The sequence below is a fragment of the Rana temporaria genome, chromosome 4 (assembly GCF_905171775.1).
Source record: "Rana temporaria chromosome 4, aRanTem1.1, whole genome shotgun sequence".
NCBI classification, from domain to species: domain Eukaryota; kingdom Metazoa; phylum Chordata; class Amphibia; order Anura; family Ranidae; genus Rana; species Rana temporaria.
Genome location: NC_053492.1, coordinates 436240461 through 436261837, shown reverse-complemented (window position 1 = coordinate 436261837; position 21377 = coordinate 436240461). Strand labels below are relative to the sequence as shown.

Genomic DNA, 21377 nt, shown 5'->3' with positions numbered 1-21377 from the left:
TGGTTAAGGGCTGGCAAATGCCTGTTTCCTGGGTGTGTTTTTTATTTTATTTTTGTTTATTCCCCGATTGATTCATTGACCTATTTAGTTTTTTTCCACTTTCGTTGATTTTTTTTGGGGGGGGGGGGGATGTTTATGGGGATTTTGGTTGAATGCTGATAAGTTTTTGTTCTTTTCCTGGGTCTTGATGTTCAGTAATGCGTCTGATTAGCTAGGGTTGATGTACAGCTGTAGTCCCTGTGATTTCTGGATTGTAAGCCATACGGGGAATCTGTTCTCCTTGGTAAGGACTGTTTGATGTTCTCTGATGAACTTGTATGTGTTTGCAGAACTCCAGTTATCATATTGCTGATTCCTCTGGGCTGACAGAGCCCCAGGCTTCATTACCATAAGAGGATTGTAATCATGACATGTCAGAGGGTTTAAGCCAGTCTCTCCCTGTATATTTAAGGTGGTAGTTTTCCTCCCGATAGCAATAAATATTCTGGAAGCCTTAAGGGTCTTTTACAAACCTGAATAAATAAATTCCTGACATAGCGCAATAAACCGCAACTGTATTGTTTTTCAAAAACAAGCTCCACATTTATCATTACAAACCCTGGCCATGTGTCAAGTGACTTTGAATAGGCCGAGATGATATCAGTGTGCTGCAGGCAGAACAAGGCTTTTTCTCAGTCTCCCCGGTGATCGGGCCACAACAAGGGCCCTTTCACACGGTACAGATGAAAAAGGGACATAATTGGTCCCTATGAGATTGTGGGTGTCAGCGGATGATATGCATGTGTCTGTCTACATATAACGTATCGATGAAACTTCTTTTATGAAAAAAAATAATTTTTTTCTTTTTTTTCTTTTGTGTTTGTATTCATTTTTGCATTTCTGAAGTGTTTCTCCACACCTGTTCAACAAGGTATAGTCAGCCAACTTTTGTGCCTTGTCACAGTAAAGCGGCAATGATAAAGAGATGCCTTTTCTCACCTCCACGCCTGAACTGCAGTCTTTGTGTTTGTGGCTCTTGTTTGGCCACAACAGATTGTATGTTGTCACTGTCTCCATTGTATAACATTGTTCCCATAGGCTGGGAGGGTCTGATCATACAGGAAGAAATCTTGTTTATATCGCTGCGTCATTTTGTTTTCTTCTAATGTGTTATAAAAGCATTTGGGTTGATTTACTATAAGCAAATAGACTGCGCAAGTTGCTCCAGAGCTTAGTAAATGAGGTAAAGCTTCACTTTGCAAAAAATACCCAATCACGTGCAGGGAAAATTGTAAGCCTAGGTTAAGGCTTACCTGTAGGTGCTTGCAATAAAAGTAAGCCTAGGTTAAGGCTTACCTGTAGGTGCTTGCAATATCTCCGAGACCTACACGGTCTCGGAGATATTTGCAATTTCCCCGAGCGACACCTTCTGCGCATGCGTCGTCTTGAAAGGGCACGCCGCTGCGTCACGCGACTCCGGCCAGTCACAGCGCCAGAGTTTGCAGCCCCCCCGAAGAATAGGGGTGAAGATGGACGCTCGCTGCCATAGAGGAAGATGATATCGCGGGCTTCTACTGCAGGTAAGTGTCGCATAATGGGCTACTATGCGATGCATAGTAGCCCATTATGCTTTACCTTTGCAGAGAGACATAGAGGAAGTCAACCCCATGAGGGTTTACTTCTTCTGTTAACACTGTCACCTTCAGTAAAAAAATCAGTAATTGGGCAGCTGTCAGATTTATTTTTCATTATCAAAAATAAGTCAATTAAAATATAGCAAAAAAATTGAAAAAAAATATTATTTTTACACATTTTATAGGTTACAATTGTAGCGCCTATGTACTTTAGAGTACTGGTGCTAGTTAAATTTATGTGTAGATCAGAGTGTAGTTAGACTCTGATCCAGATTGTTAGTGGCAAAATGCGGTCTCTGTCTCAGCTTGGCTGTGCTGTGAGCCCATTCTGCTGTACTGGGGTGTTCTTCCAGCCCCGGTGCTGCAGGTGGCAGCAGTGGAGTCAAGGTTTGGGTACTCTTCCCAGCAGCCAATCATGGGCGTTTGTCCTCGCTGTGCATGCTGGGAGGGGTATTTATGGGGCAGACGCCATTGGTTCTGGGTTCTTCTTCGTCCAGTGTGGCACCCACCTTTAGGGTGGCCACATCACGGCGACCTACCTGGCCGGGTCGTGCGTGCCACGCGGTGATCCTGGTTCCGGGGCCAAGCTGACCCGGAGCATCTGAACAGCGACGGGGACCCAGTGAGTGACTGGGTTCCCATTCTTGAAGATCCCAAGCTACTGCTGTTCGGTGGGGAGTCGGTCTGAGGAGCGCCATTGAGAGGCTGGCAGTCCAAAAGGGCCTGCATAAACCACCAGGGATCAAGGTAGCCGGCCCCCGAGGGATTGATCACCTGTTGGTCGGTACCTGGGCGGCAAGTTGAAGGAGATCCAGACGTAACTCAATTAAAGAGGCATATCTCCAATAATTCAAACTAGAGGGGACCTGTGGCAGAGGTATCTTCTGAGGCTCATTGAGAGGGGTCTGTGGCAGAGACTTTCTCCCAAGTTCAAGTTCACCAAGGAGGGTCTGTGGCAGAGACTTCATCCTATAATTGTCCGAGTGACACTCCGGCTGCCAGGTCAGTGAGAGAGGCCTGTCCGGGTACACTAAACCCATTCCGGTGGGAGTGGTGAAAAGAAGTGTTACGTTTGGGACCAGGACTGTTTCCTATCATTACGCCTGAATCTGCTATTCTCCTATCTTCAGCTTTACTTTCCTCACCACAAGTTTTACTGTTTTTACCCAGGTGGGTAATAAAGAGCACAGCGCCATAGAGCAACTGTCTGGACATTCCTTTACTTCTACTACATGCAATGCGCATCATTTACCCCTAGGAATTTCGGAAGAGCCACGAGGTAACACGCGCCCAAAAATCCAGCAGCTCCAATGGGGGTAATGCTACACAATTCAAACAGTACAGGATATTTTTTAACAGAACATTTTTTAGCTAATAAAAAGTGTATTTGTACTTACAAATACATATATATTATTTAAATATATGTGATGGGAGTCATTTGGGGTGGGGGTTTGTGCCGCCCGTGGAACCTAGCTTTCCAGGCCCCTCTTGTGTGCAAGTCCACCTGTGTCTATTAGGGTGCATTCACACCACGATTTTGTCATCCGTTTTTTACTCACGATTTTAGCTTTAAAATCGTACAAATCTGTATGGCAAAACGGATCCATTCACTGCCATTCATTAATTTAGGTCCCCAAGTGCATCCGATTTGATCCGCATACGATTTAATACGATTTAAAATCGTATCAAAAAACGTGTCTGCCCACGATTTTTGGTCCTGATTTGAAATCGTATTACAATCGTGTCCGTTTTTTTTTAATATTGTGGTCAATGTAAATCGTACTGAATCGGATGACTGTGCGATAAATGTACCCGATTTTTTATTACTAGGGTTGAGGGAACCCGAACGGAGGTCCCCGCAAATTCAATAACCAGACCCTTTAGGTCTGGTATGGATATTCAGGGGAACCCCGCCGTCAATTTAAAACAAAAATGACGTGCGGTTCCCGGTAAATATCCATAACCAGACCCTTCAGGTCTGGTATGGATATTCAGGGGAACCCCGCCGTCAATTTAAAACAAAAATGACGTGCGGTTCCCGGTAAATATCCATAACCAGACCCATTATCCGAGCACGTTGACCTGGCCGGCCGCAGAAAAGAGGGGGGGACAGAGTGCGGCCCCCCCTCTCTCCTGAACCGCACCAGGCCACATGCCCTCAACATGGGGAGGATGTCCCCATGTTGATGGGGACAAGGGTCTCATCCCCACAACCCTTGCCCGGTGGTTGTGGAGGTATGCGGGCGGGAGGTTTATCAGAATCTGGAAGACCCCTTTAACAAAGGGGACCCCCAGATCCTGACCCCCCCCCTGTGTGAAATGGTAATGGGGTACACTGTACCTCTACCATTTCACGAAGGAAGTAAAAAGTATTGTAAAAAAACACACTGACACAAAAGAATAAAGTCCTTTATTAAAAAAAAATAAAAAAAAAATCCAGCGCTGAAAAATCCACTCGTTCCCGGCTTCCAGCGTTGTCCTGATCCTGCGACGGGTGCGGGTGATCTCCCGCGATGAGAAGATCCAGCGTCGGGTGATCTCCGCTCCGGCGATGTGAAGATCTATTCATCCGGCGCAGCAGCATCCCGGACCTCCTCTCACCGCTGGGCACAGCCCAGCGAATGAGCGGCTGAAGCGGTGACATTTCTTATATAGAGGAGGCAGAGCCACCCGTCACGTGACCCTGCCCCCTCTGACGTACCTCTGCTACGTCACTGGGGAAGACCATGAAGAGGAAAGACCTTTCCTCTTCATGGTCTTCCCCAGTGACGTAGCAGAGGTAAAATCGTGGTGTGAACCTAGCCTTAGGGACACAGGGTGACCGAGAAGCCCAGTGCGGTCTGCCCTAACCAGATTCGCCGTACAACCAAACAGGATTCAGCATTTTGTTTTACCCCTGTTATCCTGGGTCTTATATGTGTGGCTTGTGTTGAAAGTTGGAGAGGACTTTTAAGGAGGGGGGTTGCATAGAGAGGTCAGAGCTGAAGATGGGTGAAAGTGGGATGCAGAAGAAAGCAGAACTCTGCACTCTTTTTGTAGTGCACCCCTAAACCAGGGCTCGAGTCCTGTGGGAACAACATCCCTGCACTTTTTTCACAGCAGGAACGCCGTTCCCTTTGCAGGACTCGAGCCGCGATTCCTCGATGCCGCAATGTCTCCTGGGAGCTTTTGTGATTGTTCCCAGGAGACATTGCGCCTGCCGCCCCCTCCTTCCTGCATTATTTGCTTTGAAGTCATTAGCCGCTAGGACCAGTGTCCTAGCAACCAATGACGCTTGCCGAATGCCGCTGCTCGGTCCACCTCAGCTCCACCCCCTGATTCCGTCTCCCTCCGGTCCTCTCTGCTCTGCATGCAGAGCAAAGCAGCGGCCACCCTGACCCCCTCGTCCCTGTCAATGCAGCGCTTCTTGCAGGAGCCCGGCAGAAGGAGCAGCCAGTCAGAGTAGAGGGAGGAAGTGTGCAAGCAACCCACAGTTTACAGAATGGGACAGCAAGAGAGAGGTATGTGTACAGTCCATCACTGAGCACCACACTCCCTCTAGCCATCCCACTGTCCCTCTAGCCATCCTACGGTCCCCCTAGCCATCCCATGGTCCATCCCGCGGTCCCCCTGTCCATCCCGCGGTCCCCCTGTCCATCCCACTGTTACTCTGACTACTCTGCGGCCCCTCTGACCACTCTGCAGCCTCTATGGGGCTGTGGCAGGGAGAGAGCAAGCAGTAGTGGAATAGGGCAGCCATGAGGTGGGTGGTATGCTCTGCTTTTCCTAACATTCACCTGGCATGGATTAATGGCCATCACTCCTCAGGACTCTCTGCAGGGGGCAGAGGTACTATCTGTGTGCCTCCAGAGTGCTCCTTTACTTCCTCCCCTTACTTTCTCCAGAATGCCCCTTTACTTTCTCCAGAGTGCCCCTAAGTACAGTAGTACTAAGGGGGCACTCTGGTGGGGGATGTAAGGGGGCACTCTGGAGTAGAATGTAAGGCGCACTCCAGAGGATGTAAGGGGGCTCTGGCTAAGTTGGTACCGCCAGAGTGCCCCCTTACAACCTCCAGGGTACCCCCTTAGTGCCTCCAGTGTGCCCCCTTACATCCTTCGGAGTGCCCCACCACCAAGGTCGTATAGCAGTGGCTGACAGACTATCAGGAGGTGGTATTGCACTCCTCTTCCTCCTCTCTCCACTAACTACCCCATACACTCCTCACTTCTCTCCTGTACATATTACCCACCTCCATACACTCCGCACTCCTCTCCTGGACATATTACCCACCTCCATACACTCCGCACTCCTCTCCTGTACATATTACCCACCTCCATACACTCTGCATTCCCTATTTAACATTACCACATTCTGCACTATATAAGTCATCTCAGACTCTCTTTAACAACACCCCCTTTAAGCCAATATTTAGCGCAATTTAAGACCATTGTGGTGATTATTCTGTTAGTTTGACAAGTTAACTTATTTTGTTTTTGTAAACTGGCACTTTACAATAAGTGTTGCACTGTATTTTCTGTGAAATATACATATGAGCGTATCATTTTTTCTTTTTGGTGGGGGAGTGGATCTTGGGTGGGAGTTGCCACACTTTTTTCCCCAGGACTTGACCCCTGCCCTGAACTCTGCACTCTTTTTGTAGTGCACCCCTGAACTCTGCACTCCGTATGTAATGCACTCCTGGAGTTTAATGCCCCTTAAGACCCTCCTACTGTTCGTGAAATTTAACCACACTATTAACCCACTATGTGATGAAGTTTGGAGGGTATGTGTGTGAGGGGGGGTTCGAGGGTCGTGATTGAATCCCTGCACCTATTTTCTGAGGAAAAAAAAAAGCCCTGTGTGTGTGTGTGTATATAAATTTTTAATTTTGGATTTGTAATAGCATTCCCCATCGGCTTTCTTGGTGTTGATGAACTGCATTCTGGTTATTTCTCCTTAATGTCAGAAACACAGATATAACCACACTGGAACTCAGTTCTTTGAAATTAGGAAGACCAGACCGCTAAGTGGGTATGAATAATTATTACATCATTGCAATTACTATGTAAATCCGCTTAGTGTGATCCCAGAGTGCATTGCTGGCTATCATGTATTGCTGTAATAATGCTGACATTACAAATGTGATGAGCTGTTATAAATGTAACTGTGTCACTCCTATTTGCTGTTTCTATATAGAATTTCTAGGGAAAGAACAAATGGGTCTATGTAATTTTCACTCTTTCTTTTAAAGTATATGGGCCATATTCTTGTACTTTATAGGCGGGAGGCGCGTAAGCCATTTACACTACGCCGCCCCAACCTACAGGGGCAAGTGCTGTATTCCCCAAACACTTGCTCCGTAGTTTGGGGCGGCGTAGTGTAATTGGCCCGGCGTATCCCCGCGTAAATCCAAGGGGGGCGGCTTGTATTTAAATTAAGCGCGCCCCCGATTCGAACGAACTGCGCATGCGCCGGGCTTAAAATGGCCCAGTGCGCATGCTCCAGTTCTCGGCGTAAAACGTCAATGACGCTGACGTGTGCGTCATTGACGTAAAGCCGTATTCAAGAACGACTTAGGGAAACGACGTACCCGACGGAAAAAGACGACGCGGACCCGACGCCATACTTAACATGGCGTACGTGGGACTGGCGTAAGGTTACCCCTCATATAGCAGGGGTAACCTTACGCTTACGCAAACAACGTTAGCGACGGTTACGCAACGCAAATTCGTTCGGGAATTCGGCGTATCAGGCTCCTTTGCATAAACAAATGAGTCCTGAACGTAAACGCCACCTAGCGGCCGGCTGGGTAATTACATTTAAGATCCGACAGTGTAAGTGACTTACACATGTCGGATCTTAAGCGTATCTATGCGAAAATGATTCTAAGAATCACTCGCATAGATACGCGGGCCAAAAAAGAGCGATACGACGGAGTATCCTGAGATACGACGGAGTATCCTGAGATACGACGGAGTATCCTGAGATACGACGGAGTATCCTGAGATACGACGGAGTATCCTGAGATACGACGGAGTATCCTGAGATACGACGGAGTATCCTGAGATACGACGGAGTATCCTGAGATACTGCGTCGTAACTATACTCAGAATATGGCCCTATGTGTACACTCTTGATACACCTTAGATGCTGTTTTTATTTTTATTTTTTAGTGTATCCTGTCAAATCAAGCAAGTCTGCAATTACAAATATCCACTTTTTCCCTTGCTTCTGCTGTCCTCTTACTAAAACAAATCGCGATCGCTTGATAATTCAACATTCCTGCCTCTTGATAATAAAATTGCAGAAATCTTTTTGGTTGAGAGAGTCCTCAGCATAAACTTCATTGTGTACATTCCCACCCCTGCATTTGTCCCCATCACTCTCTTATGTCAGTAAAATTGGTTATAGGTGCAAAGGCATAGAAACATGCAAAATACTGTAAAGTCCAAACTAATCTAGGTAAAGTCCATACACTTGTGTCAGCTTGGATTCCAGAGCGTAGCTCACTCTGTACATGTAGCAGACAAAAAGAGAAGAAGAAAGCACCACTTAGTGTAGTAGATTATGAGCAGTTTAATTAAAGTGGAGTTCCACCCTGAAAAAAAGATTTCCTCCAAAAATCTAAAAAAATATTTAATGGGGGAAAAAAAATGTTTACTTACCCGAAATAGCTGTTGCTATGCGGATGTCCCGAATCTGCCTCTTCATCCTCCGCGGTGGATTCTCTTCCTCCTCCTACACTCGGTTTCTTCTTGTGAATGGGGCGCGCTGCATTCTGGGAACTCTGTGTATCCCAGAAAGCAGCCGGCCCATTCACAAAGAGCCACGCTGCTCGCGCATGCGCAGTAGGAAATGGGCAGTGAAGCCGCACGACTTCAATGCCTGTTTCCCTTACTGTGGATGGCGGCGCCTGGAGCTGCCAGGATCGAGGATCGGTCTCGGCGGGGGGCCGACATCGCTGGCGACAAGGACAGGTAAGTGTCCTTATTAAAAGTCAGCAGCTACAGTGTTGGCAGCTGCTGACTTTTAATTTTTTTTTTTTTTTTTACCAGACCTCCGCTTTAAGCCCACATAATGGGCTCCTCACAAGATATTAGTAGTAAACGGGCTAATCAATGTGGGAACACATAGGGTAGTCTGTCAGTCTGTCTGGAGCGCTGAACAGATCCAAGGTGGAATGTGGCGTGGAGCGAGCATCTCAGAGGGTGCCGACGTTGCAGGTCCCAGAATGCTTTGTGACGCATTTCAGAGCATGCACACTCATTTTCCAAGATGCAGATATTACTGGGGAACCTGTTTTTTCTGATGAAATGATGGCCGCAAACATTAAAGCAATATGATCTAACTATAAATAAAAAAAATAAACAAAATAACAGGTGCCCCCTACTATCTTCAGCTTGAAAAAGGGGTGCGCATGCTCCGAAACACATCGCAAAGCATCCTGCAACCTGTGACGTCTGCACCCTCTGTGATGCTCGAGCCACCTCACATTCCACCTTGGATCCCGTGTCTCTCCAGCATCCCTCTAGCTTCCTTCAGGCCACGGCACCAGCTTCCTGTCTCAGTCACAGCGTGATAAACGCTGCTGTTCAGACACAGACAGAAGGACAGACTACCTTATGTGTACCCACATTGATTGTTTATTGTTTACTACTAATATCTTGTGAGGAGCCCATTATGGGGGTTTATTAAAGTTGAAGTTATAATCTACTACACTTAGCGATGCTTTCTTCTTCTCTCTCTGACTCTTATGTCAGAATGTTGGAACCATTGTTAGGTTTTTATTGCTCCTATAGGGAGATATCTCTTCACTTCCTGTTCCTGGGACAGGATATAACATGGGCAGAAATTGATGGAAAAACTTTTCCAATGGGGTCAGACAAAATGAAAAGCATATACTGTTTATTAGGCAAGCCACGGAAAGTTAGAAAATGTGTAAAGATTTCATTGTTTTTCTGTGGCGGTAACACCCATTCCCCCTCATTTCCTGTTCTGGTGTCACCAACATGAGCTGGGGAGAAATATCCCAAATGTGAATACAGACAGCCATAAAGGCCAGTGGTCTTGATGTAGTGTCCGAAATCCTGGAACACAAGAGGGGGTAGATTCAGGTAGCTTTGCCCTTTTTTTACGGAGGCGCAGCGCACCGTTTTGCCGCTGCGCCTCCGTAAATTGCGTGTGCGCTCCGGAAAACTGCTAGGCGTAAGGGCGCGTAATTTAAATGATCCCGTAGGGGGCGTGGATCATTTAAATTAGGTGCGTTCCCGCGCCGAGCGTAGTGCGCATGCTCCGTCGGGAAACTTTCCCGACGTGCATTGCGGTAAATGACGTTGCAAGGACGTCATTTGCTTCAAAGTGAACGTGAATGCCGTCCAGCGCCATTCACTTACGCAAACGGCGTAATTTTTTAATTTCGCGACGCGGGAACGACGGGTATACTTAGCATTGGCTGCGCCTGCTAATAGCAGGGGCAGCCTTACGCAAAACCCGACGTACGCAAACGACGTACACAGGGCTCGCGTAGGGTAGTGAATCGGCGTTAGTATGCAATTTGCATACTATACGCTGACCACTACCGGAACGCCACCTAGCGGCCATCGTAAGAATGCAGCCTAAGATATGACGGCATAAGGAGGCTTATGCCTGTCATATCTTAGGCTGCAGTCGGCGTATCTAGGTTCCTGAATCAGGAGCATTCGATACGCCGGCGCAAGTAAGCAATTGCGCTGCGTAACTATGGTTATGCAGATGCAATTGCTCTTTGAATCTACCCCAAGGTTACTTGTACACTTGTATTGTCAATTTCAGTTTGCTGCCATGTTTGTTTCATATAACACCTTATGCCATCATGGGACCTGTAGTTTCAAAACAGCTGGAGGGCCAAGGTTGCCTACCCCTTCCTTATGGGGTGTATTGCACCGTGAAAGAACATGTTTGGCCTCTTCTTCACCAACATCTAAAAGTTAATAAAGAAAATTGACAGAAGTTTTAATACTTCCTCCCTCTATCACAAAAAAAAAAGGTTTTGTCTGGCATTGAGCTTTTTAACACATATTCCCCTTAAGCCCAACCCTGGCCTAACTTTTAGGCTGAGGTTAGTTTTTAAAATAAAACTAAAGTCAAAACTTTTTTTTTTAGTTTTGGATGAAGTGGAGAGGGATTAGAACCCCTGTCTCTCTTTCTTTTGCTGTTCATGCCCCCGTTTGGGGAGATTCACCCTTTTTTCGTCCTGTTTACTATTTTCATTGAAAGTGAAAGAAAATCCCACATTTTGGTTTGTCCCCAGAAAAGTAATAGAGGGGAAATCTACCAATAGGCACACTAGTTCTGGTGACCTGGGGGTCTCCAAGGATTTTCCTTAATTTGCATGGATTTCCTCTCACTTCCTGTTTTGGGTTTGGGACAGGAAGTGATGGGAAATCTCCCAAAAAGGACACAAATGACAAAAAATAAACTGACAGGAGTTATGATCCTCCCTTACTCTATCCAAAATGAGAAAAACATTTTTTTTTTTGCCTATAGTTCTACTTTAACCCGTTTTTCTAACACAGTCCATAGATGAATGTTCTACAGCATGGTGCTATTGGGAGACCATTAATATACCTTAGAATGTAGGACTAGGAGTACCCATCGATGGTCCTTATTCTTAAAAACGTTCTAACACCGACTTCCACTGGTCTACTGCAGTTCACCCTCAGCCTTAATTTTAGACTGGGGTTGGTTTTTAACCCAATGTCTAACGCAGTCTTCAGATTAATGCTCCACAGCTTGGTGACCATTAATGTACATCGTAATGTAGAACTAGGAGTGCACATCTATGGGTGGTCTTAATTCTAAAACCGTGCACACGCTGACTTCTACTGGTCTACCGTACACTAATCCTGGTCTAAATGATAGACTGGGGTTGGTTTTTAACCTGTTTTTTAATGCAGTCTGTAGATTAATGTTCCACAGCATGGTGCTTGGTGAACATTAATGTACATCGTAATGTAGAACTAGGAGTACACGTCTATGGGTGGTCTTCATTCTAAAACCGTGCTAACAAATGCTGACTTCTACTGGTCTACTGCACTCCAATCTTGGTCTTTATTATAGACTGGGGTTGGTTTTTAACCTGTTTTTGAATGCAGTCTGTAGGTTAATGTTCCACAGCATGGTGCTTGGTGAACAATAATGTACATCGTAATGTAGAACTATTATGTATGCATCTATGGGGTGGTCTTAATTCTAAAAACGTGCTAACACAGTCTTCATTGGTCTATACCAGTGTTTCTCAACCCTTTTCTCTGTCAAGGCACCCTTTAAAATTATGGACAGCCTCAAGGCACCTCATTCTAAAATGTAAAAAAATATTCTAATAGTTTTGCATAATGAAGCAACATCCACACATAGGACACCCAACTTTAGGGGCATCCCCCCCCCCCCCCCAAAGCAAATACACTTTTGCACACTGGTAAGGACTAGTATGCCAATGTTTCCCCACCCACCCCCTTCAGCTTCTCTCCATCAGTCTGCTAATGTGACCCCAGTGCTGAGGGGGGGTGGGGGGCAGAGGAGGAACAAACGAGGATGCTGTGGAGGCAACAGACATCCTCCTTATCAACTGATGATGTCATTGGTTGTTAGGATGCCAGTGTCTAGTCGTAATGGTGCATAACGAAGACCTGTGTCTTTGTGTAACTAAAGGGCAGGCTTGATCCACCCACTGGCTTGTATACAGTTTTTGAGATATTTTTAGGCATTTTGCCAAGGCACCCCTGAAGAAACCACAAGGCACCCCGATTGAAAAAGGCTGATCTATACTACTACTTCGTAATGAGTCGGCATCTTCTCACATCTTGCCAATCATGAAGATCACATGGGCTTGTTTACAAACAAAAACCTTTATCTTCAGCTGTCACTCTGCCTTGAACACAGAGAATAGCACACTGACAGCTGAAGCCGGTATGCTGCATCTGTCAGAGTGCAATACAAATAAAAAAAAATAAATTAAACATTTTTATTAGTCAGTTTGGAACTAAAAGTGCTTTTTTTGTAAAAAATAAATAAAAAGACGTTGCCAGCTTCTAATAAAATAATAATAATAAAAAAGCATGGGCCCGCCTGGTATTTTTGTTTATAAATGGTATACTAAATTAAAGCTTATCACTTTATTAAGTTAAAGCTTTGAAAACAATGTAAAAATGATTTAGGGAAGTGAAGAAGTTGCGTGGGATAAGGTACTTTTTTATTTGTTGTGATCACATGACCTGATATTGTTGGGTGCTAGGTAACAAATCTGCAAGTCTGCTAAAGTCGTGTAAATGAGGAAAAACTCAGAGACCACAAAAGAAAAACATTTCTAATATAGAGGAACTTTCTTTGCAAACTTCCTCACATGTTCTAGGCATACTGAGGTTATTTACTTAGTGTGCTGAGTTTTATTCTCCATAGCAATAAAGCGGCTGTTTGCTCAGGGCCCATATCTCTTAAGGGCCTGTTCTCACCAATGTGTGTTTGTTAAATTGGTCATACATGTTTAGATTTAGTGCAGATGGGTAAATCTATATATTGTATTCTATTGGCTGTCAGAATTCCATGAACAGCGGCTGCATTTGATTGGATGCATCCGCTGTTTGGCTGAAAATGTAGTATTTTGCAATTGAAGGACGAGTGCTGACGGGGTTACCCGCATAGCCAATTTTGTCCAGGTCATCAGGATGGCCAAAGGAGCCTCAACGCAAGAAATGACACACCCGCACTAGTTTTATTCATATCTGTGAACATTGTCAGTGTAGCATGCGACCTGCTTCCTGTGACGAGGCTCGGGCTTAGTGGGCACAGGGGAGAAGGTCACATGATCAGGTCAGTGATGTCACCGCTCCCCTTGGTGATTTCAGTTCCGGTAGTGACGATGGTGAGGTGAGAAAGGGGAATGAAAGGAGGGTGGGAGGCTTTTTATGGTGACCACCCTTTGCTGAGACACTGACACTTTGCCCTAAATCGGAGGTCTCCATCCAGGGCCATCCGAATAGTATCATGGGCCCCTGGGCAAAGAAATGCTCTGGGGCCCCTACAACTATGACAGTGCAGGTAAACAGACATCAAGTAGGTAGGAGGCAGACTGCCTCCCCTGTGTATCTCTCACTCTCGGTGGCATCATGGGGTCCCCAATTTCGGGGAAAGTGCAGGGGCCCCCATGCAGCTGGGGCCCCTGGGCAGTGCCCAGGTGTGCCCTCTCATTAAGACAGCACTGTCTCCAACCTTTCTAAACAAAGGGACAGTTTACTGAGCTTCAGACTTTAAGGGGGCCAGACTGTGTCCAGTGGGAGTAAACCATGTCCCGTTTTTGGTCAATTGGAGGAATAGCACCCAATCACTGGTATTTGTAGGAAGAATAATGCCCAATCATTAGTATCTGTGAGAGGAATAATGCCCAGTCATTGGTGTAAGTGGGAGGCATAGTGTCTCTTCATTGGTATCAGTGGGAGGAATAGTGCCCCCCCATCATTGGTATCGAGGGAAGGAATAGTGCCCCCCCGTCATTGGTATCGGGGGAAGGAATAGTGCCCCCCCCCATCATTGGTGTCAGTGGGAGGCATAGTTCCCCATCATTGGTGTCAGTGGAAAGAATAGTTCCCCATCATTGGTATCAGTAGGAGGAATAGTGCCCCATCATTGGTGTCAGTGGAAGGAATAGTGCCCTATCATTGGTGTCAGTAGGAGGAATAATGCCCCGTCATTGGTATCCGTGGGAGGAATAGTTCCCCATCATTGGTGTCAGTGGAAGGAATAATGCCCCGTCATTGGTATCCGTGGGAGGAATAATTCCACATCATTGGTGTCAGTGGGAGGAATAATTCCCATTGCCCTAAATGAACAAGGTGACCATGTTGGACACATGAAGTCAATAAATTCTTATGCAACTTCAAGTGGAACTAAACTCTCTCAATCAACTTTGGTTATTTTTAACCGTTCTGCTTCTAGCATTAGTATTAGTAAATAGAACAGTATATCTACTTGTTTTAAACTCTTTCTTTTCAGTTTCCTCCTGGTTTCTGGTCTAGGTTAAAATGTCATACATCCCAGGAGTCTTCATGGCATTTTTTCTTCTTTTTCTTCTTTTATCGGGAGGAGGGGCTTTCTCAGCTAACCACACCCTCCTGCCTGCATGCCTGAGCTAAAGGCAGATGGATTCCAGGAAGTAAATGCTACATGTGTCATCTGCTCTTACTCAAGATGGCCGCAGCTAGAAATGCTAGGGGGGTGTTTTTTTCAAAGTCATTTCTCAACAAAATAAAGCATGAAGACATGGATGGGTGCGTTTGCTTTGAATAGTAAAAAATAAATAAATTGCGTTTTCAGTTTGTGGTGATCAGACACAGTTTAGATCTGCTTTAAAATATGAAATTCTATTTTGTTAAAATTGCTTATTTTAGTTCAGAACACAAATGGCTTCAAATTCCATTCCATTGTCTTTAAATAAATAAAACAATGGTGGTAATTTAATTTATTCCTAATCCAATCCTGCCAGACAGAGATGTAAAAAGGGTTTCATGTATTGGGCCAAAGAGACAGCTGACAGCCGCATCACACAAAGGCCCCCTTCTTATGGCACTTCCCATGTGTACATCATTCTTGGAGGCGTTGTGTGACACATGCCGGGTAATCTGTCTAGACATCTGTGCCAGGCTTGTCAGTATAGTTATTAAAGGAGGAACGCTAAGGACCTGTTTACATGGACATTCAATGGCAGGTGGTCAATGTGCATTAAAAATGTTTGCTTAATCTTTAAAATGTAAGCAAATGTGTACACCTAGCTGTTTTTGTTGCTTTGATTTCATTGTGGAAGCTGCATGCAATGTTCAGCCTTTGTTGAAACCTGTAGATGTTTCCTAAGGTTTGTAATAGAAGGTAATTTGGAACACTTCCTACACCTCCCAGTGCTCTAAGTGAAATCCTTCCGCAGTTGGCAACAATGTCTTGTAAGATCCAATGTATCTTTATTACAGGATTTCTCAACCAGGGTTTTATGGAACCCTAGAGTTCTTCCAGAGCAGTGGTTTCCAAACTGCAGCCCTGGAGCTGAATGGAGCCTATTGCTTGCCATTGTCTGGCCCTTGGGGCACTGTTCCACCCACTGACACCAGCAGGGCAATAATTTCTGCACTGGCGCCAATGGTGGGGCCGCTATTCCTCCCACTGGCGCCAATGGTGGGGCCGCTATTCCTCCCACTGGCGCCAATGGTGGGGCCGCTATTCCTCCCACTGGCGCCAATGGTGGGGCCGCTATTTCTCCTACTGGCGCCAATGGTGGGGGGCGCTATTCCTCCCACTGGCGCCAATGGTGGGGGGCCGCTCTTCCTCCCACTGGCGCCAATGGTGGGGGCCGCTCTTCCTCCCACTGGCGCCAATGGTGGGGGCCGCTCTTCCTCCCACTGGCGCCAATGGTGGGGGCCGCTCTTCCTCCCACTGGCGCCAATGGTGGGGGCCGCTCTTCCTCCCACTGGCGCCAATGGTGGGGGCCGCTTTTCCTCCCACTGGCGCCAATGGTGGGGGCCGCTTTTCCTCCCACTGGCGCCAATGGTGGGGGCCGCTTTTCCTCCCACTGGCGCCAATGGTGGGGGCCGCTTTTCCTCCCACTGGCGCCAATGGTGGGGGCCGCTCTTCCTCCCACTGGCGCCAATGGTGGGGGCCGCTCTTCCTCCCACTGGCGCCAATGGTGGGGGCCGCTCTTCCTCCCACTGGCGCCAATGGTGGGGGCCGCTCTTCCTCCCACTGGCGCCAATGGTGGGGGCCGCTCTTCCTCCCACTGGCGCCAATGGTGGGGGCCGCTCTTCCTCCCACTGGCGCCAATGGTGGGGGCCGCTCTTCCTCCCACTGGCGCAAATGGTGGGGGCCGCTCTTCCTCCCACTGGCGCCAATGGTGGGGGCCGCTCTTCCTCCCACTGGCGCCAATGGTGGGGGCCGCTCTTCCTCCCACTGGCGCCAATGGTGGGGGCCGCTTTTCCTCCCACTGGCGCCAATGGTGGGGGCCGCTTTTCCTCCCACTGGCGCCAATGGTGGGGGCCGCTTTTCCTCCCACTGGCGCCAATGGTGGGGGCCGCTCTTCCTCCCACTGGCGCCAATGGTTGGGGGCCGCTCTTCCTCCCACTGGCGCCAATGGTGGGGGCCGCTCTTCCTCCCACTGGCGCCAATGGTGGGGGCCGCTCTTCCTCCCACTGGCGCCAATGGTGGGGGCCGCTCTTCCTCCCACTGGCGACAATGGTGGGGGCCGCTCTTCCTCCCACTGGCGCCAATGGTGGGGCACTATTTCTCCCATTGACCCCAATTTTATTTATTTAATTATGCAGGCACCATCAGATGCAAGATCAATCAGCTGCAGCTCCAGGAACCCCTAACAACCTCTGGAGGAACCTTGATTTAGAATGGCTGATTAAGAGATGCAGGCATCTAAAGTTCAAAACAAATATAGGCTTTTCCTGTTAAAGTTGAGCTTGGTTTCATCCCCTTGCACATCCAAAACCTCCCATTTTGGACGTTGAGCCTAGGTTCACACTGCTGCGAATTCAAAATCGCGGTAAAATGCGCGATTTTGCCGCGATTTCGGCCGCAATTTAATGTAAATCGCGGCCCGAAATCGCAAAAAGTAGTACAGGAACTACTTTTTGAAATCGCAGATGCGGCGTCGCACTGATTAGGACAGTGCCATTGCCGACAATTGCCGCCGATTTGAGATGCGATTTGACATGTGAACCAGGGCTGAACCTGATTGACCAATAGGATGGCTTGGAATGTTGGAAGGGGCAGAACCAAGCTCAACTTTTACAGGAAAAGTCATAATTTGGTTATAACTTCAGCTATCCCTATCTCTGGATCTACAGAAGGTAATCTAGTTTTAGGGAGAATAATTTATTACTGATCTATAAACTATATTGGAACCACACCTCCTTGATTAATAACGATGAAAAATATAGATTTGGGATTTTTGAGGTGCAGAATTGACACAACAGGTATATCAAAATATTTATTTATGCAAGTTAAAAAAATTACAGAATAAAAATCCATCCAAAAATGATACAATACAGTTTCAGAATGTGCAACTGAGAAAATTCTGTACGTGTTTCACCACGATTAGTAGCTTCCTCAGGAGAATTACATTTATCAGGCACTATGTACTGAAATTAGAGAAAGAAAACAGTTTTCTTTCTCTAATTTCAGTAGATAGTGCCTGATAAATGTAATTCTCCTGAGAAAGCTACTAATCGTGGTGAAACATGTAGAGAATTTTCTCAGTTGCACATTCTGAAACTGTATTGTATCATTTTTGGATGGCTTTTTATTCTGTCTTGTTTTTGTTTTACTTTTATAAATAAATAATATTTTGATATACATGTTGTGTCAATTCTGCCCCTTAAAAGTCCCACATTTTTATCTTTTCCATTGTTATTCTAGTTTTACTTTTATGGTTAATGCTGCAGGAGGGAAAGGGGGGCCTGGTACAGCACTGCACCCCCCTTTCTTTATGCATTTTTATGCCATAGTCATGCAGCTACACATTTATTAGGTTCAATTAGATGCAGAAAGATACAAATACTGATCTTCACAGCCAGCTCTATGCTGATGGTGAACCTAGTAGAAGGTAAATCCAGGGCCTGCCTCTGCAAAGCCACAATGCTAATCAATAAGCCGCTCTGCTTCCAATTATATGAAAGTCTTCCTCCTTATCTGTCTTCTAGGTTAATGGAGACGGCCCGTGAAATGACCAGAGAATCCTTACCTATTAAGTGTCTGGAAGCCGTTATTCTTGGAATGTATCCTTTCATGGTTATTCTAAGCCTCTTTTATTGTTGTCGTCAGCTCAACTAATCCCATGATCCTTCACTCTGTCAGTTGTCATGAGCACAAATGGTATGAGATAATAGAAGTAATGGAGAAGGAGAGATTGTATAAATATGTTTTATAATGTGTTTCCAAAGGTGTAAACAGTAAGTAAAGGTTAATCCAGGCAGAACTCTGCAAATTAAGGCAAAACCATATTTTGACAAGTTCTGTACCAGGCATCTATACCAGATTGTTGACATAGCAGTTTGAGCTTTGAAAGGGGGCATGTGTCTTCAACAGCTGACAATTTCCACCAACCATCAGGTCTGAAAGTCTATTCCAAGCTGAAACGTTTCTGCATTTGTCAGGCATTGCTCCTTGTAGTACAGTTGGGACTGTCAAGGTTCAGGCTCCACTATTCCATCTATTTAAATTGCTTCCACAGGAATGTTAACATCAAAGACCACGGCGTGTCCTAAAGTGAACTTGTGTATACAACATAGAACCAAAACGAAAAGGTTCACTTACCTACTGCCCTTCTGAGCTGCACTTACAGTGCCTTCCATTCGGCCCTCCACCACTTTCTTTAGTTTCTACGGGTAAAGAAAGTTGGGGTGCAAGCTGCATATACAGGACTAGGACATTTTGAGAAAGGGTAGAGCAGTGGTTCTCAACCTTCCTAGTGCCGTGACCCCTTGATAAAATTTCCCAAGTTTTGGGGACCCCTTACAATAAAATTATTTTCGTAGCGCAGGTTGTCAACACCCAAGGCAAGACAAGTAATTTGCACCCTTAACATTTAGTGCTGCCTAAGTTCCTTCCATGTGTACAGTATTAAACCCCCCTTATTGTACATTTTAGGATGTACCACTCTTTCTCTTCTCCTTTCTTTCCCCTTTATCGCTCTCTCATTTTTTGCAGTGCAAATCCTCAGATACAGCTTCCTCTGCAGCAAGGAGAACAGTAATGACATGACCAAGTGACATGACCAAATGTGGCTTCAAATCTCTGGGGGGGTTCAGGTCCAGGTCAACATCCACACACAACCCCCATTATATTTAGTATGCTGAATTGACAGAGTGAGGAAACAAAAAAAAGAAAATTAAATTGCAGCTTTTGAGGTTTGGGGGTGTCCCCTTCCTTTCTCCTACTGCCCATGCATGCCATTATGGAATATACAAATGATTTTGTAGAGCCACCCTAACACATATACCCTATTATCTATATGTAAAAACCCATCCTGTATTCTAGAGTGTTGTACACCATATTCAGGAGCAGTTTACTCTGTTACAGTTAAATTTGTAAATTCCTTTTTCTTGCTTGGTAAATGTCCAAGGTCCCTGAGCGCTGACCCTGAGATTAGGACTAGATGCCTCCGCTAAGTCCTTGATTGTTATTTTCAGAGCATTTTCTGCTCCGTTTACCGAGCCCGCCGGTTTTGTTGTGACAGTGTAAAGCCAGACCAGGAGGACACTGAAGTATTTTCAGCAAGTACTTTTTATTAAGTTATCATATTGTAAATTTTTGTTTCAATTATGTTTGCTGTTACGTTCACATTTGTATGTGAAGGAATGTGATTAGCTACACTGCTCAATGACTGCCGAGTTAAAGCGGTTGTAAACCCACTTTTTGTACTTTTACCTACACGTAAGCCTATAACAAGGCTTACCTGTAGGTAAGTCGAATATTTCCTAAACCTGCACGGTTTAGGATATATGCCCCTCGCAATGAGCCGCTGCGCATGTGCAGGGGGGATCTACGGCGAAAGGACCGGCAGCCGCCGGACCTTGCCGAGTTTTAAATCTCCCGCGCGGGAGTGACGTCATCGCCGCTCCAGCCAATCACAGCGCTGGAGCGGCGATACCCGGAAGACACGCTGAGGCAAGATGAAATCTCGCTCGGCGTGAACCAGGTAAGTGCTACGCACCTCGTTCCGAGGTAAGTATTTCATGCGGTGCATATTAGCTCATTATGACTTTTCCCTTACAGGAGGAAAACTATTTTTTTTTTCCATGCGGGTTTACAACCGCTTTAAAGGAAATCGGTCTTTAACCACCTCAATACTGGGCACTTAAACCCCCTTCCTGCCCAAGCCATTTTTCGGCACTGTTGCACTTTGAATGACAATTGCGTGGTTATGCAACACTGTACCTAAATGAATTTGTTTTTTTTCCCCACACAAATGGAGCTTTCTTTTGGTGATGTTTGATCACCTCTGCGTTTTTTATTGTTTGCGCTATAAACAAAAGAAGAGTGACAAGCTTGAAAAAAAAAAAAAAAAACATTTTTTTTTTTACTTTTTGCTATAATAAATATCCCTCTCTTTATTTTTTATTTTTCCTCAGTTTAGGCCGATAGAAATTCGACATATTTTTGGTAAAAATTAGGGGATAGAATTATGTCTTTTTTTTTTTTTTTTTTTTATTGTGACTGCGATACTGCGGCAGACAGATCGGACACTTTTGACACTATTTTGGGACCATTCACATTTACACAGTAATCAGTGCTATAAAAATGCACGGATTACTGTGTAAATGTGACTGACAGGGAAGGGGTTAACACTAGGGGGCACTCAAGGGGTTTATTGTGTGTCCTAGGGAGTGATTCTAATGACCCGTACACACCATCACTTTATGTGATGAAAAAAAACGACATTTTCTGTGAAGTAAAAAATGAAATTTTTTAAACTTCAATTTTCAAAGACGAAGTTGCCTACACACCATCGTTTTTCTCACAATGTTCTAGCAAAGTGAGGTTACGTTCACCACTTTTTTCCATTGAAGCTTGCTTCATAAGTAGCTTCTGGGCATGCGCGGGTGTAAAAACGTCTTTTTAAACAACGTTTTTTGCTACACACGGTCAATTTCTGTGAAGTAAAAAACAACGTTTTGAAAAACGACACATAAAATTGAAGCATGCTTCAATTTTTCTTGGTCGTTTTTTAGAAGACATAAAACAACGTTTTCCCCCACACACGGT

General features: G+C 45.7%; 1 protein-coding gene across 1 annotated transcript in view; it reads left to right on the top strand.

The window, feature by feature from the left end:
- Nucleotides 1–21377, top strand: part of VASH2 (vasohibin 2) — a 136245-nt gene that overhangs the window by 73292 nt on the left and 41576 nt on the right. The window contains exons 4-5 of the mRNA XM_040351462.1: nucleotides 6567–6623; nucleotides 18314–18388. Of these exons, the coding sequence (XP_040207396.1) occupies nucleotides 6567–6623; nucleotides 18314–18388 (132 nt within the window). The remainder of the gene's footprint in view (nucleotides 1–6566; nucleotides 6624–18313; nucleotides 18389–21377) is intronic.